The sequence below is a fragment of the Misgurnus anguillicaudatus genome, chromosome 11 (genome assembly GCF_027580225.2).
Source record: "Misgurnus anguillicaudatus chromosome 11, ASM2758022v2, whole genome shotgun sequence".
NCBI classification, from domain to species: Eukaryota; Metazoa; Chordata; class Actinopteri; order Cypriniformes; family Cobitidae; genus Misgurnus; species Misgurnus anguillicaudatus.
In genome coordinates, this window is record NC_073347.2 from 34,892,244 (window position 1) to 34,920,232 (window position 27,989).

Below are 27,989 nucleotides of genomic sequence, written 5' to 3' on the forward strand. Positions count from 1 at the left end.
GATATAAGCTTTAATAATCCATTGACCTTATGTTTCACATTCAAAGTCTGGAGTTTAATTAAAAACAAACCTGTATGATGTTTTAGTTTACTTAATTGTTATGCCGCTAATATACGTTGAAAGGAAAATTGATTTAGAAAAACGCTATATAAAAACAACATCCAAGCTGAAATTATGGTTTGCACAACTACTACACAACTTTCTGTTTCTCTGTCCGCACATTTTCACCATGTGACAGAAACAGCATATGAAGAGAGACTTCTGTTTCCTTTTCTTTTCAATCTCTCTCGCTCTTTTTTCTTTCTGCAAAGAAACTCTGGAGAGAGAGTTTTGTTCTTTTGGTCAGAGAGAATATATAAATTTTTCGTTCTCATTCTATCTCATGCATAAAACGGCGACTTCTAAAAATATAATGGAGCATAGCAGAAAGAGGCTAAGAGCTTCAGCCAGTATGTGCTGGTAGAAATGAGTCTCCTGTAGTGAGATGAGGAAGGAGCTGTGAATTATTCTTTACACTGAGCAGGTTTCTGTCATTTCCAGGATGGTGAAAGTAACATTTATAGCCCTTTACTTTCACCACACTGCTGTTGTAATTCATTTTAATGAGCATGCACTGTTGTAGATGGGCTGGGGGCTATGACAGCACCGTATATAAAGTGCAACAGTAGAAATGTGTCCACAGGTAGATTTTTACTGTATGGCAGATGTATATATAAGCATAAATAAGAAGGACAGCAAGAAGTACTCACCTACGGTTAAAACAGTAAGTACTATATTCAGTAGTATGGATATATTTAGTATGAATGAATTTGTACGCACTTCATCCATCATGTCAATACATTACGTGATTTACGACGTCATAACAAGAAGTTAGTTGTTGGAATGATGTTTAACAAGCGCAATTTAACCACAAGAAACAGCTGTTTAATATATATGTATTTGCATTCGAATAGATCCGTGTTACTGTTTTCAGACATTTTTTAATTAAATGTCATCTTTAATTCTTCTTCGTTGGATAACAAGATAGTAAAGAATCCACCAAATGAACACTTCAGGATCTTGCCTGAAGTAGAAGGTCATCCGGGTACTTTTCGCCCACTGTTTTAAAATTATGTGACACAGTATTAACACTTAATGACATTTAAATGACAGTTTAATGTAATGTTAACCCATAAAGCTAAGTAGTTTCTTAAGTTTGATCATTATTCTGCTATGTCATGTTTATGACGGTTGATGTATTGGTTAATGTCAAGTTTTCATAACAAAGACAATTCTAACAATGTCATCTTTGCATTAAAAATATCATAATTGAACAAATGATACTTAATGACAGTTGTCATACATGTGCACAAATATCTTCTTCATGTTTATAACACGTGTCATGTCATGATTATGAAGGTGTCATGTCTTTTGGACACCCCTTCAAGTAAAGTGTTACCGACAATTTTAAGTTGTGTTTGCTGTGATCCCAATGTGTCATTCAGTTATAAATTATCTTACTTTTGTTTTGTGTCTGTCATGTCCATCACGGTATGAAGCACATTTTTACTTTGTTACCACAACATTGGCTGTCAGAAATTTTCATTAGCATATGAAACCCTGTCTGTGAAGTAGGGCTGCAACTAACGATTCTTTTCATAATCAATTAATTGGACGATTTTTTTCTCGATTAATCGACTAATAGGATAAAAACATAATATCTACTCAATTAGATTTTTTACTTATTATAGCTAAATAAGGCTCTAAATTAGGGAATTAACTTGTAGAAATGTACTTTGAAAAGTGCAAAAGCCTCACACTACTACAAAGTTCTACTAATATGATAGATTTTTATATTTTAAGCCTTAAATAAAAAAGTTTGTGCAGTTTTAAATAGTAAAACATCTTTAAATGTCAAAATATTAATAAACTAAATTAATTTAGTCTGCATGGATGCACTGGTAAGGACATTTTGACACATATTAATAAACTCATTTTATTTTTCAATTTAGCCATTGGTAAATATGAACATTATTTATTATTAACAAAGTAAATGATCTATGATGATATGAAAGTGATATACATGCGTTGTTACAGTAATAAACATGTGGATTTCCCCCTTACTTTAAAACAAATGCTTAGTTTGTGATTCAATACTACACTGTAAAAAGAATCCTGTGAAAAATACAGCAACTTGCTGGCAGCAATTAGCTAGTAAGTTGCTGTATTTCATTTCACAGTATTCTTACTGTAAATGTAATTGCAGTAAAATTAAAATTACTGTAAACTCTTTTAAAGTAATAATCACAGTACTGTATTTCATAACTACTACTGTAATAGGGATTACTGCATTTATTTTGTGTACTGTAATATGAAGACACTGTTTGTCACAAAAATGCCATTTATTTTATCACTTTAAATTACAAAAATTCATAAATTAAAAATAGCATAGCATACATTTTTTGTGTTACATTTTTTCTGTGAACATCTCAAAACTTTTCTGAACATACACATTTTTTTAAATGTGTTAACATTTTTCTGTGAATGTTTCATTTAATTTCAACACTTTTCTGAACATACAAAAACACTTTTTTTCTGAACACACAAAACAATCAATATTTATTAAAAAGTTTCTGGTAAATTACAAATGCATAAAAGTTAAATGATTTACATTTACAGCAGGATTTCAAACCTGAATATTGTTTTTCTCCAAGACCTTTTTTTCAGAAATATTATTCTTTTAAATCTGGACATGAACTAGTTGACTTCCTGGGCTGGACTCTACCCTGTAATGAAAGAAATTGACTATTAATGTAAAAGCAAGACAGACGGGTTGATGACATATACATAAAAGTTTACTTCGCAGTGATTTACTTTTAAATAAACAATTTTAATTTTTTTATATGCTCTGTTGGTGGTTTGTGGAGTTTACAGTTTACAGTTAGTGATACAACAGTGAAATTTATGGTAAATATTTGTTAATTTGTGAATGGAAAAGTATTGTTTCACTCGACGCGCCAAACACATATTTTGAAATGACGAACCACACACATGATGGGCTACATACATGTTGTGACAAACGCCCTCGAAAAAAGAAGTCACCGGCTGCCACTGTATTAGACTAGCTGTGCTGCTTTTCTACCTTTTGCATGGCGAGTTAAATTAAACGTTTGATATTTAACAATAGCACAACAGTTCATTTAAAAAAAAAAACACTTTAAGAAGTATTTTACTAATCGGGTAGTTGGTTAAAGAATGAGTACTCAAGTATTGTTCCCATTCTTAGTCAAAACTATATAAAAAAACAGTGCTTACCTCTGGATAAATCCCAATGTAGTGGCTGCCTCATACATAGTATGACGCAAAAAGGCTAGAGCAGAAGTGAAATCACAACCGTCACTCAATTGGAGGAGAACTCTGCCCTCGATGGAAAGCATCCATTTTTTGCCCTCAGATTGGACACTCCTAAAAAATATTAAATAAAAGTTGACATTGCACAGTATTCAATCTGATATGGTTTACTATTTTACATAAGCAAAATTAATTGAAAACACTAGCCCTACATAACTACCTCTTTCTTTCCTATTAGATCAATAACCACTAGAGAATTTTGGAATATACGTGCAAGATGACATAAAACTTTGTTCACACAGTGACTTGATACAAATACGCTTTATAGATGAAGTAACCCCTAAAATTGGCATCTATTATGTTGAGTGCTGGGATCATACCGAGCATGATGAGCCTTGGAGTGCTTAGCATGGAAATCTGGGCCTCAGCATCTGCTTACTGTAGGTGGAAGTTTCCTGTAACACAAAATAAACAAACAAAAAAATAACTTTTAGAAATCACAAGTACAATATTCATAAGAGTAAAAGTGTGTCAATACTGTACAAAAATAACTTGCATCAACCAAGAGAAAAACAGCTTCTTCCTGTTGCATGGTTTCTGTGCACTTTAACATGTTTGATATATTAATTTATACAACAGTTCTTTCTGGTTCTCGAATCTGATTGGCTAAGAGCTATGCGATGTTCTACTGATAACGGCACAGTAACCGTTTCACCTTTCGTATCATTCCGCCACCTAGTGAATGGAGGTCCTTTAAACAGCCTCATCTCTGAATGGAAAAACTGCACGCAAACACGGACAAACACAGACGCGCCGTCTCATTAGTTCACTAGCTCGTTAGGGTTGCTGCGGTGACAGAATTTTCCCACCGGTTAATCATCACGTGACAAATCCGATGATACCGATATCACCGTGTGGGAGGGGCTTATAAATGCTCATGCAGACGTGCGCATTTTACTTTCACTTTTGAATCACGCAACTGTTTAAATGCAGCGCTTGCATACGCCCGGCCCAATAAATATTATGACAAAAACGAGTAAGACCATTCAGTTGTAAGTGTTTGCTCTCTCTAACGAAACTAAATGATTTAATTACAAGAAAAATATCAAAACGTTGGTGAAAGACGGTGTCGCGGTGGGCAAGTGATCTAAAGGGTGAGAGGCTGAAGCACCAGTAATTACCGTTTCACAGACTATCGCGACAAGCCAATAGCTCGTAAATCAGTCTGTGAATCCCAATTGGAAGCGACTATTCCGTCAAAGATCAGCGACTTCCATGTAATAGGACCCTCAGTGTATGTAGATAAAAAGTCTCGTTCTAAGTTAATAAACACATAACGGTTCATTATGAAAGGTCTATATACACCCCTGATCATATAGTTTTGTATATTATTTTGCATTTCTGTCAAGAGATCCTTCTAAAAATTACATACTGCACCTTTAATGGAAGTTATGTCTTGTCACATCGTGTGGACTTGGAAAGAGGAATGTAAACTATTTTTGTCTGAAGCAATATCTCTTATCAGAACGCGAAAACACCGTGGAACTGCAGGTAAGCACCGCAGCTTTTAAATGTGGACATTGATCATTTATTTTATCGTGACGTGACTATTAAAACATGTTATGAGATATTGCCACTGATATATTTAAAAGCAGCATGCAAAAACATCTCTCTGACACTGATAAATAACCGTTTTATATAGTACTGACAAGAACAAGGTGTAATAATAATCGAGTGCTCGTATCGCGTTAAGAATAAATGGGAAAGCATAGTAACATTGTAAAATTATAGTTTTATTAACTTTCAGCTCGCGCCAAAACAATAACAAACACAAAAGACACTAAATATGAATAAGAAAACGATTAATAGTTTCATTATGACACCAAATACTGCTGATTTGATCTCATTTTGACGATCATAAACAAACAAGGCCAACATGAGAGCCAGGGAATATCTGTCAGAAATGAAGCCCAGAGAGGGCGGTGGTCAGCGGGGCGAGTGAACACTGATGTCCGCTCATGCTTTGGTTCTCATTCGTACCGAATCTCACTAAGCAAACGTTCAAACAGGCCCTATCTTTACCAATCGACTGCAGATTTAAATATAATACATATACATTCTCGACTGAACTAGTCCTAAAACTACACTTTGTGACCAAGAAACGGTAAAACAATCGTGAAATTATGAAAAATGTGTGTTATGCTTTCTTTCGAATCGGCCCGCTCTGTTTCCTCAGGCAGCAACGTAAGCGAGCAAGACCAAAAAAAAACCGTGAGGTTTAAACGAATATCGCGCCAATAAATACAAAAATACACACTTTTAAATTAATTTTGGTTCACAATGCTAACGCTATAATTAAATTAAAGACTGGATAAGTCTTACCTCATATCTCCTCAGCTGCGTTCATATCTCCTCAGCTGCGTTTTCTTTCAGCTCGAGAGTACTGGTTTCAGCCTGCGTGCGGAGGTCGCACTCGCATACGTCGTCAACCCTGGTTTATTTAAGTTAACTGAGCATTAGATTCGCAAGTCATAAGCATATTAAACAATTTACTATTAACTAAGAATAACAGTCAACTTTATAATTGTTAATATTCTGAAACAAGCATTGAGACACGGCCAATTACTATTATTATTAAATTATTATCCTTCTCTAAACTAATGACGTTATAAAATGTTGCCAAACTAGAAAATATATCGAAATCATGCAGAATTATATATTTGTGGTAATAAAATTACAAAATGCACACACAAGACGGTGAAGTGTGCTGCTCATTCTCTCTCAGTGCACTCTTAAAGTTGAACAAACAGACTTTACAAGAGTAAACTTTGGAATTAAATTAGCAAATTTACCTTTCTGAAGTAAAAATTCAGATGAAAGTGTGGAATCTCGTAGCTTTCCTTGGCTGAAGAAAAAAATCCTTTAGAAATTGCTGTATTGTGATTCACAGGAAAAATATTTTTACTGTAGAATTTACCCGCCGTTGAAAAAAGACCATTTGCAGATCTACAGCAACATGCTGTATACAAGTTCTACAGTAAGCATTTGCTCATTTTACAGTAATAATGCTGTGAAAACTACAGAAATTTGTTACAGTGTATTTTTATGAAAACAATTAAACAACTACAAACTCGCTTATATTAAAGGACGAAATTAAACCTTTCGTTTGCTCTTTTGCTTTTGTCATGGTCCTGTCAGGGTTGCCAGATTCACATAACAAAACCAGCCCACTGGCCATTCAAAATTAGTCCAAAAGCATCCTAATGACTATTCAGACCCCAAATATCAACAACTACACTGTAATATCAACTATTAAAAATCATTCAACTCGGATATACAAGTCATTTCAACTTACTATTATTTATCTTGACTAGAGATGAGTTGTTATAACTACATGTGAGTTGTTATAACTCATAAAATTAAGTTGACTTTTCTCAACTATATTTTATAAGTTGTGACAACTCATCTCTGTTGACATGACATCTGTTGTAAATCTGAGTTGATTTAACAAAAAATTGTAAGTATTTTTTACAGTGTAATGAACCAACGGCCAACGCTGTCTTGCTTTTGAACTAGTTGGTTGCGTAGTGAAAAGAAGAAGCAGTTGATAAATGTGTAGCTTGCTTGTTTGAAGAAATTGTGTCTGACTTTGAGCACGCAGCTCGCGCTGTATGAAGAAACAACGCCTGACTTTAAACGTTATAAGCACACAGTTTGTGCTGTATAAAGCAGATGTGTGTCCGCGCTTTCGGATGGTGGAGCGGTAGAATGTGACGTCACAGACTACCTCATTTGATTTTTATCAATTTGATCGATAAGTTGTTGCAGACCTCCTTGAAGTCTTATTGTACTTTTTTTTTTTACCCATGCTACTTATGACTGGTTTTGCGGTCGAGAGTCACATATTTAAATGATTTCTTCCAATATACAGGAGTACAAAGTACAGAATATTGTGATATACAATGTACTTTACTGAGATTACAAATAATTCTCATACTGTACCATAATAAAGAATCTGTCATATTGTGTACCCTTTATTGTTAGTGTGTTTTCAGAAGGTCCTTTTTCACTTTGTAAGATCGCCTTTGGCAGCGATTACAGCATTGAGTTTTCTTGTTTCTTCTCCAACCAGACAGCCCACTGGGATTTAGTCTGTTTCTCTGTCAGATTGAATGGGGAGCCTCTGTCATTATTTATGGTTTCCAACTTCAACCTTTGAGCGGGACATTGAAGTCAATTCCGAGACTTGTCCTGCGGCCACCCCAGCATTGTGCCCGCTGTTTGCTCCCGGTCAGTGCAATATAAAACGTCTTCGAAAGACAGAAATATTTTTTGGTAGCTTAATATTAAGGACTGGTAAAGTCTTTGGTTCAAGGCTTGTAATGAGTGATGATAGTTATGATTGTGCCCTGGGCAAAGCACACTAGTTGGATTGTCCCAACTTACTTACAGAGACTTGTACGTATTTTTGGACATTTATAACTAGTATCTGCCATGAGCATAAGTCTGACCATGGAGACCTATTTAACTGTACGTCCCCATCACTTGTATGTTCCCTCCCTTGACATATTAAAAATATATTTGGGTTAGGGCTTGGCGTTGGGATAAAAGCAGGACTATGTTTGTTTGACAGTTTTTAGAAATATGTCTTGCATGGTAAAATCATGCTGTGTGGTATTTTACAGTATCACTACAATGTGTAGCATTTTTCTGCTGCAAGGTTCCCAAGATGTCTCTTTCATGTTATGTACTTTTGTATCTGGGGAGATGAGGTTGTGTTGAGTCCCTCATATGGAGCAGCGGTTTCCATAGCGATTATAAATGAAAAGTCAGTCTATTTTAGGTTTGAGAGACTGGCCATTCATCGGTAAGATTGATATATCACAGCTGGCTTCTGAAATGAGCTAAACTGCTGTGCTTGCTCAGGCCAGTGTGCAGTTCATTATTATAGCGAGATATACAGTACATCCCACAGATTTTCATCAGACCATTTGTCTGAGTATATTAGGAATAAATGAACTGACAGCACAGACATTATTTGGAACGGTTTTTGACAGCTATTGATGTTTAAAGTAAACTTATCTGAGACAAATAAAAGCCAACTGCACTATTTACTTTTTTAAGAAGTGACATTGCACCATCTGCTGAATTTCACTTACCCCTTACTGTTTTTGTATGATGTTGTTTACCTATAAAACAAAATGCTGACCTGATATCTGTGTTTTAAAGCACAAACAATGGTTTATTATTTATGATTTTCCGCTAAGGGCCACTTATGTTGTCAGGTGCTGCCAAAAAGTGTTTTACCTGATATTTCCACACTTTATGGATTTGTTCCCTCATAATGAAAATCCTTTCATTTTATGGAAATGTTAAGCAGTGTGTTTTATCCCATTTACTTTCATTGCATCTATTCATCCATACAATGAAAGTAAATATTGACCAAGTCTATTATGTTTCACAAAGAAATAAAATCATACAGGTTGAGAACAAAATGAAAGTGAGTAAATGATGGCAGAATATTCGTATTTGGGCGAACTCTACCAGGCAATCACATCATTGCATTTGAACCCAAAGGTGCTGAACTCATGTGCAGTGTGTGATTGTCTGATCAACGCTAAAAAACAGTTAATGCTGCAAACATGCAGTTATGTGTCATAAACTACACAAATTAGCATCTATTTATGCGTACGAAAGAATGTAAGTGTGGTCTAATTTGCATATTCATATCTATTGTCTTAGTCGTGCAAATAGGTAGAGGCGGAGATTGATTTGCATATTCATAGATCAGTGCATACTAAATGAGGGATTTACATTCAACAGTTTTAAAGCATGTAGAAATTACTGTCAAAGAACAAACTTTTACATATGCTACGATGCTCAAAGATGAGTTTTAAAGGCGGGGTGCATGATCTCTGAAAGCAAATGTTGACATTTGAAATCACCTGAACAAACACGCTCCTACCCCAATAGAATCAGGACCTTCTTTTGATAGACCCACCCCACACATATGCAACCCAGGCAATGATGTAGGTTAGTAGACACGCCCCTTACTGCTGATTGGCTACAAGTGTGTTTTGGTACTTGGCCCGACTCCCTTTTCCAAAGTGTTTTTTAAAATTCATGCAACTTGCCTTTAAAGCAACACCAAAGAGTTTTTTTTACCTTAAAATAACGCTTCCAAAACAGTTTCAGTCGTTCATCCACTCTAAACAGGGTGAACAGCACTTTCACATTCGCTTTGCAGCCCTCTATCGGCCAAAACCGCACTAAAGACGTTTCCAACCATCGGGTAGCGGTCCTGTAGTCCGAGTGAATACTACAAAAACTTGCTTTACGGCAGACCTACAATCCAATCAGAGCCAGCTATGCCTCAGTATTTATGACAGTGGGTAATGGACATTACGCTTCTAACCTGTAGGGGGAGCAAAGAGCAAAAACTCTTTGGTGTTGCTTTAAGTAATCAAATTATAAGCTACAAGGAGAATTTAATAATTTCATGCCCATTTATGAGGAATATGGACCATTATAGATTGTGACAATTTTAAAAGCAGCAGTTACCTGACTATGAAAAAGCATGCTTAAATAAAATAAAAAATAAAGAAAACCACCTAAAAACTTGAAGAAAGACCTCACATGGGTAGGCCTATATAATGGTGCACTTACCATACTTCCCGGACTATAAGCTATAAACCGCATCATTCAAAAATGCGTCAGTCAGACAAAATAACATATATAAGTCACAGTGAACTGTACGTCACGTTTATTTAGAAAATTATTTCACAAAATCGAAAGAAAGTCACAAAGATCACAAAGTTGAAGAACAGACATTTAGTCTGGAAAGGCAAGTTATTCAACTAAACAATAGCAGACAGAACAGCAGGCTGAATAGATGTCTGTACGTTAAAGTAATATTATCAGTTATTTAAATGATAAACATTAGCATACAGAACTTACCTGGAAGGTTGAATAGTCTAAATTACCCGAACAAGCCAACTAGTGTGAAGTTCACATGCTCGTCATTCCACATCACTGAATCCATCAAATTACATAAATACAGAAGCAGCATATGGCGGACTCTCATGGCTGTAGACGGTAATGATGTCTCTTGCCTCATAAATGTCAAAATTAATTTATACTGACTTACAAGGCGCACCTGACTATAAGACGCAGCACCAGCCAAGTTATGAAAAAAACGCATCTATAGACCGAAAAATATGGTATATTATACCAAACCCAACCAAACTGCGCCCGAGTACGATTGTCCTCCCTCCCTACTCCCCCAGAAGCACACACTCTCACTGTACTTTGACCTATCTGGGCCCAGGCATGCTTTTGTCATTAGGATGTGATTGTCTTGAAGAAAACAGGAAGTAAAGCGCCCTCTTAACACTGGAACCCATCATAATGTTTAGTTTGTTTTTTATTCTAAGTCGTTAGGTGCGCAATGACACACCTCACATCAAATTGCTTAGTTGATCTGTCACATGTGCAGCTCAGACATTTACGTAACCCTCCTGCGCGCATCAGAAGGTTTGTGCGAAGATTGACGTCTGGTTTGCCCACTTGACGTCTCTCCTTTTAAGCAGCGCTCTTGACGCGGTTTGCAATCACACTGCAGGTTCCGCACCTGAGCCAAAGTGAACTGCGCCCGAGCCTACCACTGCATGCCGGCCAGGGTGCGATTAACCGCCATAGGGCAATACTTCCGGTTTTAAAAAGTTGCGGAAGGGCGCCACCTAGTGGATAATAGCGGTATTGCGAAAAGAAACCATTTATAAAAATATACTGCGAAATATATGGATATTGGATTATTGTCCAGCACTACACTGTAAAACCTAAAAGTCAACTCAACTCAAACCATTTAAGCAAACCGGTTGCATTAGTTTTAAAACACAAACATTTGAGTACTGTGAACTTAAACAAATTGAGTCATATGCAGTTATGCACTTATATTTAAGTTCACACTACTTATATAAGTGCATAATTGCACATGACTCAAGTTCACAGTACTTAAATTTATGTGTTTTAAAACTTAAATGGTCTAATGCAACCGGTTTACTTAAATGGTTTGAGTTAAGTTTACTGTTTAACAGTTACACGGTTTTACAGTGTATGTGAATTGTTTCTGCCATGATAACCGTGATTGCCCTAAATACAATATAGTCTTGGTAACCTTATGGGATATGTCTTTAGATACTAAGTGCTGCTTTGGGACTTAATAAGCAAGTCATCATGAAATTTGGCGAATATATAAAAGGGATAATATAAAATAAGCAGGAAAAAACCTGACAGGGTCATCAGAGCATCGCAGATCATCACGGTTGAATAAACTTAATCAAGTATCCAGACAGTTGTGTAATGAAATAACAGTTTTAATCTTCAAACCCACCATGTAATACCATCAGAAGCATTGAATCAGGTGACAATTACAATATAATCTATATTCACAATATATAAGGCACTTGTGAAGGTGGATGGATAGATAGATGTGTGGAAAGTATAAAAAATCAGAATAGTACTAAAAATCAAAATAATGTTGAATTATTACTATTTGTGTTTTAATTTTCTAGCAAGTGTTACATTAACCCCAACCATTAGTTAAGTAGTAACATTTGAATTTCATTTTTGGTATAATTGTATGAGCATGGTACGTTCAAACTAACTTTAAGTCTTCATTTGTAGTTTATATGTGTGTTGCTTGTATAAAATATGAATCGTACTCAAATATTTTTTTGAATGATTTGGCCAAAACCAAAATGCGTTGTGCCCCACTCTCCCCTACTGAATTGTGCTATAAATAGCCATGCAAACGATAATATCTTATTTCACCCTTTGATTATGGAGTAAAAATATGCCACTGACATGTTCTTGACGGGTCTGGTGAGACTCATCCAGCATTTAAAGTGTAGAGGTGTCAACGTGACAGAAGCCCCAGGCAAAGCACAGGATGATGAGGACAAACCCTGACAACACAAAACAACTTCCTTGCACTACCTGTTTGTGTGCGCAGGATTGTGTGTGACTTGTGGGTAAACAAGAATTATTAATGCCTGACAATACATGACTTTCTCTGCAGACATGTTAGTTAGGAAGAACCACAGCATACGATTTCAATCTTTAATGAAGTCGGGGGATTAAGCCCCACAATATTGATACAGCAAAGCACTTTATATTAGGATCTCTGTAACTGTGGTTGAATTAAGCTGACCGTGATAAAAAAAATATTTTTTTCTAAATAAAGTTGGAATCGGTCTACATTTATAAGAATCAAGCGACTCACTTCACAAAGGCCATTCAACAGGAGTCCAAAAACCAAAACTGCACCAATATACAGCAGAATAATTTCTCCACTGTTAAAACGTTTGAATAAGAGTTTGTGAAAGTCTTCATTTTTAACCGATTTTAATCCAGTGTGCTGTAATAAGATCTCCAGAGTCTCTCAACTGAAGTCCAGAGTCTAATGAGGTCTACAGAGAAACGTTGTGCGCTCTCTATAGCTCACGCCATTAGAGCTTCTGTGAAGTCTTCTCACTGCTTTAGTCAACACACAGGCCTTTAAACATCAACCCCTCTCTCAGAATGGACTTCAGACTGCATAACATTAGACTTGAATGAGCGGCGAATCCCACATGGGAGACAGAATACAACTTTACCACCTTCTCAACGGTCAAAAAGTAGAAAACAGCCAGTTTCATAGCAAGCTCCTCGTTGGTTAACCTGGTGCGAATATTCGCCAAATTTCAGATTTTTCAACCCGCGTCTTTCCCGCAGCAACGCTCAATTCGTGTAAAAACACGTCATGCACTCCTCGCCTTCAACATGTTCCGCACCATTTGCGTGTACCGCACTGCAGGATGCTTATTCACGTCTTTGCATTGCGCTTGCCGCCTCTTCCACGTCTGGTGTGAACGCACAGTTATACTCGCATGAGCAGCCATGTTGGAAAATTTCTTACCCCTTCGTTTGAAGTGAGGTCATGAAAAATCTTTGTTTGAAGGGTTATTTGGCCCAACCCTCCAATTAAAGCAGAATTGGGACATCCCTAGCCATTCATGTGAATGCCCTTAGAGGCGTAGGGGAAAGTGTAGGAGTAAGGGGTAGAAATGAAATTGGCCTTATATAGAGCATGTTATACAGTATGTTTCTATGGTATATGTGTGAGGTGAACATCATGCTGGTGATTACTAATTATTAATCGATCATATAATCAGAAAAAAATTGTGATTCTTTTCTACATTACATTTACATTAAAGGTGCAGGGTGTACATTTTAGTGGCATCTAGTGGTGAGGTTGCAACCAACAGCTCAGTTCACAGCTCGCCCCTCGCTTTTGAAACACATAGAGAAGCTACGGTAACTGACACAGGACAAACATGTCATCGTAGGAGACAACTTAATAAAAAAGTTTGTCCGTTAAGGGCTTCTGTAGAAACATGGCGGCACAAAATGGCGTCTTCCATGTAGGGGGACCCTCTGTGTATGTAGATAAAAATGTCTCAATCTAAGGTAATTAAAACATAATGGTTCATTATAAAAGGTCTTTATACACCCCTGATAATATAGTTTTGTATAATATTTTGCATTTCTGTCAAGAGAGCCTTCTAAAAATTACACACTGCACCTTTAAGTCATTTAGCAGACGCTCTTGTCCAAAGCGAGGTAAACAATAGAAGCAATTATAGCAACACAAGAACAGCAATACATAAGTGCACTAGAAACAGTCTCATCAAGTCTTACACAGTATACCTAGCCAAGGTTTAGTTCATTTTTTTAAAATACATTAAATCATCCTACATAATGTAAATCTTATTCAGTGAAAATATAAACTTGATGTGCTTAATATTGAGTAAGAGATTATTATTAGATTATGAGACTTTAACCTGGATTTCACAACACTGTCACATATAACCATTCATTCAAAAGTGATTTGTTATATCTTATCAAGAGTGTTAAATAAGAGGTGATGGCTGCATAAATCAGTTTCATTCAAATAAGTACTTTATCAGTCTTGCAGTTTCACACTGAAGAATGTAGCTTTGGTCTTTATGTTTTAATAGCATCATTGATTACTGAAGCAGATTTAATGCCCTTTTAATTAAGTGTAATGAAGTCTGATGGAGCATTGATTCTATCACTAGAGGTCACTGAATGAATGTTGTTGGTCACAGGTGGCCTTTTTGCTGATGGATTCTGTAACTTTATTGGTAGACTGCACAAGAGATCATAGTAAAACAAATCAAAAAAGTCATATATTGATATATTAGCTGTTTGTTATGCGAATATTATAGTACAGTGCATACATAAACAGAATTTACTGGGATTTTTGCAATTATCACTCAAATGTGGTGATCAAGAATCACAAGAATATGTAATGGAGGCAGGGTGTTTAAAAATGTATGGTGTGCGGGATGTTTTCTTGGCACACTTTAGGCCCCTTAGTGCCATTTAGGCATCGTTTAAATGCCACGGCCTACCTGAGCATTGTTTCTGACCATGTCCATCCCTTTATGACCATCATGTACCCATCCTCTGATGGCTACTTCCAGCAGGATAATGCACCATGTCACAAAGCTCGAATAAATTTCAAATTGGTTTCTTGAACATGACAATGAGTTCACTGTACTAAAATGGCCCCCACAGTCACCAGATCTCAACCCAATAGAGCATCTTTGGGATGTGGTGGAACTGGAGCTTCATGCCCTGGATGTGCATCCCACAAATCTCCATCAACTGCAAGTTGCTATCCTATCAATATGGTCCAACATTTCTAAAGAATGCTTTTAGCACCTTGTTGAATCAATGCCACGTAGAATTAAGGCAGTTCTGAAGGGGAAAGAGGGTCAAACACAGTATTAGTATGGTGTTCCTAATAATCCTTTAGGTGATTGTATGTGATAATATAGATCTCAGTATTGCCAAAATTACTTGTGCAATTACATGTATATAAATGGGAATAATAGCCATATAGAAATTTGTTGATTAAAATGATTATTGGTTGTCGCTGTTACTCATTTACGTGAAACTTGCTCTTATTTTTGTAGTACTTCAACCACACATCGGTTATTTCTGGCCTCTGTAATTCCCATGGTAACTGATGTGAAGCTGAGCATCACAGAGAGTTTTGTGTGACTTTGGGCTTTCGCTGACAGTGTAGCAGTTGACTGCAGCGGCACCCTATTGTCTCACAGACAGAGCAAAGCACTTCACCTCATTTATAATCCAGAGAAGCCCAGGCAATGAACGACTCTTTGTCTTTCTATGACTGCGATGGCTGTATTTTGACTGCTCTACAATAGAGACAGGAGTGCTTCGTCCACCCACTTCTGACAGCTGGCGTGTGGTCCGACAAAAGACTGAGACTTTCTGAGAAAAGTATTTTTCTTTCTTTCTTTCTTTCTTTTTATTTTAGTACTCTGCATGATCAGCAGAGATGTAATTTGCGGTCTTTATGTGCATTAAGGGTTTTATATAAAACACATGATTAAACTCTAATGGTTGCATTGAAAGTCGAAAATGTACTGCACAGAATTGGTTGATTGTTAAACTTCAGTGCCAACATGATTGCAAAGCATTTAACCCCTTACCTGAGTCCTGAGGGGGGGTGAAAAGGTCATGTACACTTTCAAATTAATTTAAGCCTAATTTTGGTATTGTTTTAACCTGGTAAGGAACACTGTGCCGTACACAGTACACCTCCCTTGCACGTGAGGCTGCATTACGTCATTGTAACTTTGAAGCATTAAATCTTCAAAATATAATGTCATGCGGCACATCGTTGGAAAGCTTAGACTTTTCGGGATTCCATTATGCGCACACACAAAGCATAATATGATTTGTAGCAGTCATAAAACTGTAATCTAGTTGTTAGTTACCTGAACCGGGCGGCGCCGATTTAGGATATTTACTTACCTTCAAAATCTTCCCTTTATCCGCTTCGGTGAAACTGTCCAAAACAAATTGTTCGTAAATCCCCAAAAGTCCAAGGGAATGGAATATCCAAGCCTTTTAATCCAAAACGATTTGTTCATCTCACAATCTTGACGTTTCTGACCGAATTACGATATAAATAGTGTATACAATTAGTTTACTAACGGACATTCGTTCCAATCTCACTTTTCATTCACGATTTATAATGAATATATTCGGATGCCACGTTTATTGTGCAACGTCTGAGGAACAAATACGCCCCCTTGTGGAATTTCAGCCATTCCATAAGAGGCTACAGAAGACAGAAGTTTCTCACTGAAGTGTCTGGACATGAAAATGTTAAATAAAAAATTGTTATAGCAGTTTACATTTGCCTAAATAAATAAAAATAATATAATAAAGTATATATTGTATACATAACATTATAAAAATGAAAATGTTTCACGCAAGAATATAAATTTTAAGGCACACTCTTTTCGTAAATAAATCGATTGAAACACTGTTGAAATATGTATTTTAGACTCTGACCGTGGGTTCACACCAGCCACGTTTAAGGCGTCAAAATCGCATCTACCGCGTCTATTTTGCCTAGTTTGAACATTTTAAGTTTACTCGCTTCATTCACTCGTAAAGGCCGTGCATGAAATTCTAGTCATCAAGAAATTCACGTGGAAATTCTGTTTCTGCGAATCCGCTCGCTTCCTGTAATCACGTCACTACAAAAGCAAGCTTCTGATTGGTTTTTCTGTCAAAGTTCCAATTTTTTCTCGCGAAATCGGGTCTACCGCGCCGCGAGACCTCCAGACTCACGTCAACGGGTCTTCACATTGACTTAACATTGGTCTGAACGCAGCATGAGACCTTTCCAATGATATATAGTTGGTCAGGATTAGATGGAAAATTACATTATAAATATTAAAGTAAACTCAGGTGTCCCGCTCATGGGTTATAGTCATAGGGTTAGGGTTATAGGTTAATGGGTTAAAGTTGATAAGCTTTTTTATATTATTACACGACACTCTAAATGCTTGATTCTGATTGGCCAGATGCGACATTCCAAGGTTTGTTATTACTGGATAACTATGGCAATGTAAATTTTATTTATATAACACAATTTAAACAACACAAGTTGACAAATGTGCTTTACAATAAAAGAATTAAAAACAAAGAAAAAAAATAATAAAAAATTTAAACACATTAAAAACATATCATACTAAAAGAACATACAGCACACATACATATCTGCAGAAATTGCAACTAATAATAAAAAAGAAAAAGGTTTGTGATAAATAAAAAACTATCGCTCAAAGCTAACCCATGGTTACCCGGATGCTGCAAATCACTTTGATAAGTAGAGTTTAATATTGCACTAAAATTAAATATACATATGTATTTTATTAACATATATGACATTATATTTACCAATGATTCAACCAAATAGTGTGTTTGTGACATTTAAGCGTATACTGTAAAATGAAAGTAAACATGTTTTCCTCGCGGAAGGTCTATATATTCATAAAAAATTAGGAAATAAAATATTTCAAATTAATATTTAATGTTCCTTACCTTACTTATGAGCTAAATAGCGGTGTAATAAGCAGTATAATGTATGGTCAACAATTTGTTATGACAAAATAAGCCCCATTAGTGTAATTCAAGATCCTCTGCTTCCTCCTGTCAGGTCCTGATCACACTGTCGGGGCTTATTTCTGCAATAACAACCTGCTGCCTATACATTATCCCTTACTTCGCCTTACTATGAACAGATATATAAAAATATATATGTGTCCCTGCCTGTGAAAACCCAGTGAAAGTCATTTTTGTGATTTACTGTTTTCTACATAAACTCATCCTACATAATGTAAAGAACATTCTGTGAAAATATAACCTTGATATCTTTAATACTGACTGATTAAGGTCTAGTCAAAGATTGAAATGAATGTAAAATCAAACTTTGATACTCCTGATCTCAGATTATGAGACTTTAGCCTGGATTTCACAGACATGGACACATATCAGCATTTAGTAAATTGGCAATTCACCAGTTAAGTATACCTGACCTTAAAAGTTACCTCAGGCTCCAAACCAAAGCTTTAGAAATCTAGTTTTCAATGCACTAATTAAATTCTCTTCACATTTTAAAGAAATGTCCCTCTTTTTTAAATGGTCTGTTACGGTGATGGCAATCCAATTAAACGTCTCTGATTTCTATGTAATATTCAGCGATGTGTGTCACATTGACCACACTGGACATGACAGTCCTCCAGCTCTCACTCCTGCAAGTTTAAATACTGAATGAAGTTTCTGCTGTGCTTTGCAGGTTCAGCCCGGTGAGCGAGAGCGCACCTGTCGGAACGCCGGTGGGACTTATTTTGGCGGCAGCTGTCAACACCACAGTCTTTTACTCTATAGTGGATGGAAATCAGGGAGGAGAGTTTTCAGAAGCCCCGGGGGAATTTACCAAGAATAAACTGCATCTGCAGGTAGTGTCATTTATTTGTAAGAAGGCCAGTGCATTCAGAAGTGCTAAGTGCTGTTTGCACACTGAGTGTTGGGTTGTGGAGAAGACAGCAGTCTTGCGTGGTTTGCCGGGACTGTGCAGCATCACTCCAGCACTGTAATCCAAATGCCTGCACTATAAAGAAAGCTGATCTCAGCGTTGGGTCAAAAAGGGATGAACCGAACCCAGTTGGTTGTAATTTGGGTTGTTTTAGTTCAGAATGCTGGGTTGTTTTAAGTCATTGTTGGGTCAAATTTAATCGCGTAATTGGCTGTGTTTGTTCATTTTTAACTTTACCCTGGGTTGAAAGTAGCCAAGCATTTTTTACAATGTGCATCAACTTTTTTGCACAGATTGCTTCTTCATCATTTGATGACAAAATGCATGCATGGATAATTAGCCAAATTCTGACGCTAATTACCTACCAAGTGCATCAAATGTCTTTACAGGATCTTTACGATATGTGTGTGAATGTACACACAGATTACAGAAAAATCATTGGCAGTGTAAATTAACCAAAGATCCTGGACAAATCCCGGACGCATTTTTCATCTTTTTCTGTAATCTCTGTGTGAAAAGGGCTTTACTGTATTGAAAAATGTACAGCAAAACTTTGTAATACATTCTTTTATTATTTGCTTTTTGGGTGACAGTAGCTCGTTGTTAAATGTGCTAGGCAAGTTCAGATCTCTATAATACCGTATTTTCCAGACTATAAGTCGTGAGTATAAGTTGCATCAGTCAAAAAATGCGTTATGAAGAGGAATAAAACATATATAAGTCACACTGGGGTGCGTTTCCCGAAAGCATCATTAGCCAACTACTGTCGTAAGTTTCGTCGTTACCGACAAAGTTCAATGATTTGGTGTTTCCCGAAACCATAGTTCAAGCGAACATTCCCAAGCTGCATCTCAAACTTGTGTCGTTGAAATGACAGCTCTTTACCTGTCGTTAGAAGCATCGTTCCTTGTTATTATAATATGTAGACTTACGTTGATCATGCCTTTGAACAAAATAAGCAAAAATAAATGTATTACAATGTATATCCATCATTCTAAATATATTAAATTTTATTTTACGTCTTTAGTTTTGTAAACAGAATTTAAGCGCTGCATTTGAAACTGCGCATGTGCACAGACCTACGAGCTCTAGGGAATCCCTGGGAGGAGTGACGTATTAAATATCTTGCGTGTGAATTAAATATCTTGAAAATAAACAACAGATAACTAAATCACGATAACAAAACCAGTCTTCCGATGCAATATATGTTTTTTACAGCAATAATCTGACATTAAATCGATTTGCACAGATTAATTAGTACTTCACCTCCCACGTGACATTGTCAACTATGTTGTTAAACCAACATGGTTCAAACGACAAATGTGCAACAAAGCTTTCGGGAAACAGTCGGGACAAGGTAGTTTGTTTCTCCAACTATGCATCGAACTATGTTGGTTCAGCAGCGAGTTGCGTCGTTTTTCGGGAAACGCACACCCTGTACTATAATTCACATTTATTTAGAAAATTATTATTCTTTTGGGGGGGGGCATTTGTTTCTCCGTTGTCTTTAAGTTAATGTTTCAGTTAACAGTTTTTTTCAGGGGTAGGTTACAGGAGCAACATATAGCGCCCTCTCGTGGCTGTAGACGGTAATGTTTTTTTGTTGTTGTTCATGTTAGTCAGTATGAATTAATTTTGACATATACTGTAAGTCGCACCTAACTATAAGTCACAGCACCAGTCAAACTATGAAAAAAAGTGTGACTTATAGTCCAAAAAATACAGTAAATGTAAAATAAACCTAATTTACAGGTTAGATGTCGTGTCGGGGTAAAATAAATGAGTGACACAATTTGAATAGTCATTACGCTGTTATGCATTTAGTACCTGGTTGTACTGATTTGTGGATGGCCAGTGAATAAGATGCTTGTTTTTCTGCTAAAATATATCAAATGTGAATACTCAATATTCAGTATTAACACACATAAGGTAAAAAATGAGCATGTATTGGTAATTATATATCAGGTACAAGCACTGTATGGTTTTTGAGCACTGTATGGTGATTTGTTAGTTGATAAGATGCTGTTTTGTGAATCCACCTTTATACATTTCTGCTGACTTGAACTTTTGCCAGCGGCAGCAGTGTAGTTGTGTAAAAGGAATAGTTATCTAAAAATGAAAATTTGTCATCATTTACTTAAAAACCTGTATGAGTTTCTTAATTCTGTTGAAAAGAAATTAAGATATTTTGGTAAGAAGATATTTAGATGAAATGATGGTAAGCACAAAGTTGATAGTACCCATTGACTTACATAGTAGGAAAAACAAATAGTATGGAAGTACTGTCAACTGTGCTTATCATCATTTCTCATAATATCTTCTTTCTTTATATCAAAATATCTTTTTCTCAACAGATCAAAGAAACTCATGCAAGTTTACAACAATTTGAGGATGAGTAAATTAAAGACAAATTTTTATTTTTGGGTGAACTATCCCTTCAAACTGCTGTGAACTGTTGTCTAATTTGATTTGTGTTTGTAGGAGAGTTCACGGTTAATAACCGCACCGGGATCATCTACACAAATAAATCACTGGACTATGAAACGGTGACCAGTTACGTGCTGCGGGTGCAGGCCGACTCCCTCGCCCTCATCCTGGCTAACCTACGCGTTCCCTCCAAAAGTAAGAACGCAAAAGCATTCGTCTCTATTTAAGAAAATCCAATATGAAATAACTGTACTTCATTTATTTTGATTTATTCATTTATTTATAGTATAAAGCACATAGTTTTGAGATACCAGACATAAACCATTGTATGTAGAGCATCAGGGCTGCTTGAAATGATGGCAGTGTTATTCTGCATTGTCTCTGTTAAATAAAAAATAAATAAATAAATAAACCCTTTATTGTACAAAGCTGTCACAGTACTTACAAAAGTACAAGATTTGCAGAGAGCTTTGATTATGTGTAATAACAGAAAGATTGCTCACATCAGGCAGTTTGATGTCTGACGGTATTGTCTTGAAATGTATTGTTGCACAAGTGATGACTGTTGTGGTAATGCTTTAAAAAAGATTAGGGAAGTTCATTCAGTTGATTTTCCCGACCGACAACCGCAGCTTGTTAACCAAACATTAACTGTTAACTGATAAGATTTTAATATTAAATTATCATTGAGGAAGAATACAGTTGACGATCTGTGACTCAATAAAAACAATACAAACTTTTTATTTAATTTGAACGTGGAAACGGCAGCAACAGATTAATAACAGAACCAGGACAGTGTACAATTTAGTTCTCAAACTGGGGGCCGCGAGATTGTGCCAGGGGGGCCCCAGTGTTAATGACATTTAATAAAATACATTCATTTATCATGAATTCTGTGTAATTAAACCTAAAAAAATAAGGCTACTAACCAACAGCACTACTTTGTATAACTTAATATGTTTTGTTTAATTATAACGTTACATTTTAGAACAGTTTTTTGTCATAAATTTTCTTTGGGGGGCCGCGAATGAATGCACCGTACACAAGGGGGGCCACAGCAGAAAAGGTTTGAGAACCACTGATTTAGTGTATTCGATTTAATTAAATTTTATTTATATATCGCTTTTCACAATTGTTTAATTGTTTCAAAGCAGCTTTAGCTCCTCCTAGGCTAGTGGTCAACAGGTGGTCATTTAACTCTTTCCCCGCCAGCGTTTTATTAAAAAGTTGCCAGCCAGTGCCAGCATTTTTTATGATTTTCACAAAAGTTTCATGATTCCAGAAAATATTCTTCTTTAAATATATAAACATACAATAAAAAAAGAACAGACTGAAAGTTCACCTCGGTTTAACCTGCGTGTGTCCAATGAAAGATTAGAGATTGGCATTGAAAATGTACATCTATTGATTCGTTTTCATGCACATGATTATCTTCTTTGTGTGTCAATCAGCACAGCTTTCAATGGGATGTATTTCAGTAGGAAGTAGTTTTCATGCCCACACCATCTGCCAGACAGGAGGCTGGATGCTGTATTGTTTTTTTTTTCATTTGTTATTCATTTTTAAACCATTGTCGCTTCTAGGATTTAATTTAGGGTTAGGGTGTCTCAAATCTATTAGTAAACACTAACAATAAAGCCTTAATGACCATTACTGGTCAGCACACCAGCTCAAGCTTTTGTGTTGAGTGACATGAAAATAAACAGGAAATTTGAATCTATAAACATAAATCAATCAATTTAAATTTGTGACTTTAGCACTATTTTGGACAAATTAGTTTTCCAAGCAGAAAATCTGGCAATGGGGTAAGCAACATTTTTTTTAACACTAAATTCAAGAAAAAAAATTGCTTACCCCATTGGCAGATTTTTGTGCTTGTTTTATGCACAAAATCATTTAAATTTGATATTTTTGGTCTAAAAACTAGACTTATTTTCATCATCATCTTAATTTAAGAATTTTTTGATATTTTTACTGAGAACAAGACAAAAATACTAAGATTTTTTTTCTTGAAAATGCAGTGTATGACTTATCTTCTTTCAGACAAAATCAATCTGAGTTATATTAGAAATGTCCTGGCTCTTCCAAGCTTCAAAATGGTAGTAAAAGCCGTGTGGATTACTTCTGTGAAGGATGGATGGACTGTTTTAGGTTTCAAGATCAGTAGCACCATTAACTACGATTATAAAGCTAGGAAGAGCCAGGACATTTTTTATAATTTCCTCTAACTTTCATAATTATAATTTTTGTCTTGTTTTTAGTAAAAATTAAGATGCTTTTTCTAAATGAGCAAAACGACCCAAGAAAATAAGTCTAGTTTTTAGACCAAAAATATCAAATTTAAGCTATTTTGTGCATAAAACAAGCAAACAAACGGCCAAAGGAATAAGAAACATTTTCTTGAAATAAGTTTACTCTTTTCATAAACACTTAATTTAAGAATTTTTTTCTTATTCCATTGGCAGATATTTTTATGCTTGTTTCAAGCACAAATTCAATTATTTTTTTTATTTTTTGTCTAAAAACTAGACTTATTTTCTTGGGTCATTTTGCTCATCAAGAAATACATCTTAATTTAAGAATTTTTAGATATTTTTACTGAAAACAATAAAAAATGTTTTTATATTTTTGCAGTGTTCCATCTCAGATGATTTTCCAAAAATCTCACAAACGTCTCCATTAGAGTTTGTCAACAATGCCACAAACTGAGCTCAGATTTGCCAAGTATCCAGTCAAAGTCAATGTTATTGAAGATTTCCCATCAAATTTGCCCAAATCCAGATTCTTTTTCCCATCCAATCTACATTAATTTGACAGCTTCACAATTGTCTCATTTGTTTCTATTGCTCCTAAGCAGTTTTATGAGAAACATCTGAGTTCATACACGAATAAAACACAACTTAGATCTCCATCAAATCTCCTGAGCTATAAATTTGCAACCTATCATCAATACAGTTTTACTTGGGGTTTATCAAAAAGTTGTAATTTGTTCCTCCTCTGCTTTGTGTGTGTCCTGCCGTACATCTTGTTTGAAACATTATGATATCTATTTAGATGTTTATAAAGGGACAGGCATGCTTTCTCTCTCTCTCGCAGCGTTCATATGGCCTTGAGTTCACCTACCTGCTTATTTTGTTTTCTTTTATTGAGTTATGATATACAGCTCTTCATCTGTGCTTTCCCCAGTGTGTGCTCAGATCCAGACTGGATGACTTTATATATTGTCGCGTAGCGCTGCTGAAGACAAATGCTTTCTGACAGAGCGTATTTCTCACATTTGCCACAGCATGAATAGAAGCAGCTGCGTTTACATTAAATCGGTTTTTACTTTTAACTGTGACAAATAGGGCCAATGTTTCCATAAACTGAGATCTTTTTCTCTCTTCCGTCTGTGGGACTTTAACCAGCAAACACAGCGAAGGTTTACATCGAGGTTCAGGATGAGAATGATCATCCGCCGGTCTTCTCAAGGTCCCTGTACATCGGTGGAGTGACAGAAGACACAAAGACTTTCACCACAGTCCTTAAAATTGTGGTACGTATTTATTACTGAACATCTTAAACTTCAAAGTCAAAATATTTGTATTATTATAAGGCAGGTTTCAGCAAATCTGAGTTATGAGATAATACAATAATGACATTTTATTTCTGTTTAGTTTGTGCATTGACATGTATTCATTAAAGCAAGATATCAGCAGAACACAAGTGACACATTGGATATTAATTCACGAGTATTGAGATGTCAGCAGGTCTCGGTGTGTGCGCTGCATTATATTTCATTTATTCAGTGAGAAACATACTGTTCACGTCCAGACACACCTGTCGACAGTAAAGCACAAATCTCTCACTCTGTTTAAAGCTACTCTCGCTTCACCATATCTCTCTGACATTATTCAGACAGCTGCTATCTCTATTTCTAATGATTTGGAGGGCAAGTTACTGATGCCCATATATTACAGCAGTGTTTCTCAATTCCAGTCATCATGCCGCCCTCCCAGAATGTTTAAGGTGTCTTCCTTTATAAAAAAATACCTGATTCAGCTCATCGACTCTCTCCCACAGACTATTTAGCGTGTGACATCGCACTACTGCGAGAGTCCTTTAAAGTCCTTTAAACTCAAATCGTTCTCGTGGTACTTAAAAGCTACTTTGAAACTGTTGTTAGATAAGCTACAAGCTACTCATCTGAAAAAGTAGTTAGCTACACAACAGGTTACTATTAAAAAGTAGCTAGCTACATTAAAACTACTTTATTTGTTAAAATGAAATGATATTACAGATAACTGAATATCATTTTCAATAAAGAATGTTTTAAGAAAATGATTTGGGGTTTAAAACAATTTTATGTAATGCAATTATGATTTTAGTATTAGTTTGTGAACTACAAATATTTATCTCAAACGGACAGTCTTTAAAATTAATATTAAAAAAATTAACTCTTCCCTTAGGGGCTCCGTAGATTTTTAATAAAATTCCTTCACAAAAATGCAATTATTTCGGCTTTTTGCAAAAAAAAAATGTAAAAAAAAAACATATTTAAGAGTTTATAAGCAGAGAAAAAATATAGATAGGATGAAACGCTTTTCTTTTTTCCCCCATTTTGTTTGTTTGTTTATTGTTTGATTGAAAGCAGAGAGTCTGTTTTTTCATTTGATATATTTGTATGTTTATATATTTTTTGTGGTGGGGAATGAGTTAATGACTTAGAAACACTTTGATTTTAGCTCTTTATAATAATAATAATAATAAAAGTGATATTAATAATTATAATAAACAAACTAAAATATATAATTAAATCATGTGGTTTGATAAATGCAAATATATAATATAAGTTATATTTCTTTTTTTGTTTGATTGACAGATGCTTAAACAGTGGCACAAATACAACATTAGTGTTATTATAGGTTTGTTACAAAACTTTAGCAGGACAGATTAGATTCATCAATGCACTTAAAATAAAAATAGACATTTGATATAGAGGCAACAATGCGGTGGGATACATTTGAAAAATGGCTTTTACTTGTATGTGCTAATGGTTTTTGACGCAAACAGATTAATATTTGGTTTGCACAGATTACATACGAACGTGTTGTTTCTTTAAGAGACATGAACTTGGACAGATATGGCCATGGGCAATTAATCTCTACATCTTCAGATTCTGCCGTCATGCCGCCCCATCACGAACATTATAATATGAAAGTTTCTAATTTACTCCAGCACGTTATTTGTGTAATTATCAGAGAAGATGACGCTGCTGTGCTCAGTCAGTGCGCTGCTAAAAGGCAAGGCATCTGGCGTCTGGTCGCGCTACACCGCTACTTGCTGGAAAAAGTATTTTACTACTGTTAAAGCTACAATTTTTGATAAGTAACTAAACTACTGTCAAACTACAGAAAAATTTAGTTAAGTTAGTAGCGTTGCTACTTGTAGGTAACTACCCCACAACACTGATGAGGAGACGTCTAAAACATTCTGGGAGGGGAAGGACGTGAATTGAAAAACACTGGGTGTCAAACATATGCAGCCCAGTCTCACGAAATTTCGTTATATAGTCACATATTTTTTTGATTCTTTTTTCGTGCTATTATCACGAAATTTCGTGTTTTTTCGTGATCGTATAACGAATTCCTGTTTTCGTGTATTGGTTAATCAACTGTTTTGTCCTATTTTCTTACCATTGTCGCTTCGGTTTAGGGCCAGATTTACATAAAATGACATCCCGAACCAAACCCAACTCTAACCCTAACGCCAGGCGACATATAAAAAAATAAATCAGAAAAAATAGTATAGATCAATATATAAAGTGACATTCTAATGCAAGCACCAAATCTAACCCTAAACCGAAGCGACAATGGTTTAAAAATAGGAAAAAACAGTCGAGTAACCAATACGTGATAATCACACGAAAACAAGAATTCGTTATATGAAATTTCGTGATAATAGCACGAAAAAAGAATAAAAAAAATACGTGACTATATCACGAAACTTTGTGAGACTGGGTAGACATATGATAGTTCTAGATAAAATGCCATACATTCCTCCAAATCATATTTGTTTTGAAGTAGAGATGTACCAATATATCGTCCAATAATCGTTATTAGTTGATAAAAGTAATTTTTCACCCTTTTGGACGATAGTTAATAAACAGCAGATAGTCATGGCTGATATATCATGTCAATCAAAAGAGAAGAGGAAAATTCTGTAAATTTAAGCTCTGTTGAAAATGTAAAGAAATATCACTAATTTAATGTTCAATATTAATGGTCATTATATGAATGAATAGTTAATGACTTGCATAGTTAATACAAGTTAATATAACCACCAAACTATCGGTACTGGCAGATATCAGTCTGAATAATTGAAGTTGTAAATGTATGTTTGGGATGCCCTTGGTTAGTTGAACTTGGGGCTTGAGGTGAGCCTCGGGTTCAAGCTCCCTTCGAAAACATCCAGCCAAGTTTATATCAATGAATCTCTATTTTGAAGTTTAAGATTTCAATTTCTTTAATGTGTATCAGGCTACAGATGTTGACACCGGAAACTACAGTAAAATGGCTTATAGACTGATCATCCCACCTGCGGCTGAGGGCCAGGACAGTTTCATTATTGAGACCTACACGGGCATCATCAAGAGCGCCATCATGTTTAGAAACATGCGCCGATCTTACTTCAAGTTTGAGGTCATCGCCACAGACAACTACGGGCTTGGTCTGAGCAGCAGAGCGGATGTGGTGGTGAGTGC

At 35.7% G+C, this 27,989-nt stretch overlaps 1 protein-coding gene and 1 long non-coding RNA gene across 3 annotated transcripts in view; one reads left to right on the forward strand and one right to left on the reverse strand.

Annotated features, from left to right (window-relative positions):
* pcdh15a (protocadherin-related 15a) overlaps positions 1-27,989 on the forward strand; it is a 351,466-nt gene that overhangs the window by 270,674 nt on the left and 52,803 nt on the right. For both annotated transcript variants that reach the window (XM_073873588.1, XM_073873587.1), the window contains 4 exons: positions 18,581-18,688; positions 21,300-21,442; positions 24,655-24,782; positions 27,766-27,981. In XM_073873588.1, coding sequence (XP_073729689.1) covers positions 18,581-18,688; positions 21,300-21,442; positions 24,655-24,782; positions 27,766-27,981 — 595 coding nt within the window. The remainder of the gene's footprint in view (positions 1-18,580; positions 18,689-21,299; positions 21,443-24,654; positions 24,783-27,765; positions 27,982-27,989) is intronic.
* Positions 2,499-5,795, reverse strand: LOC129437083 (uncharacterized). Its single transcript, XR_012372258.1, has 4 exons — positions 5,713-5,795; positions 3,711-3,785; positions 3,295-3,444; positions 2,499-2,765 (listed from the first exon to the last, which is right to left on the reverse strand). It is a non-coding gene; the product is annotated as an uncharacterized lncRNA (long non-coding RNA).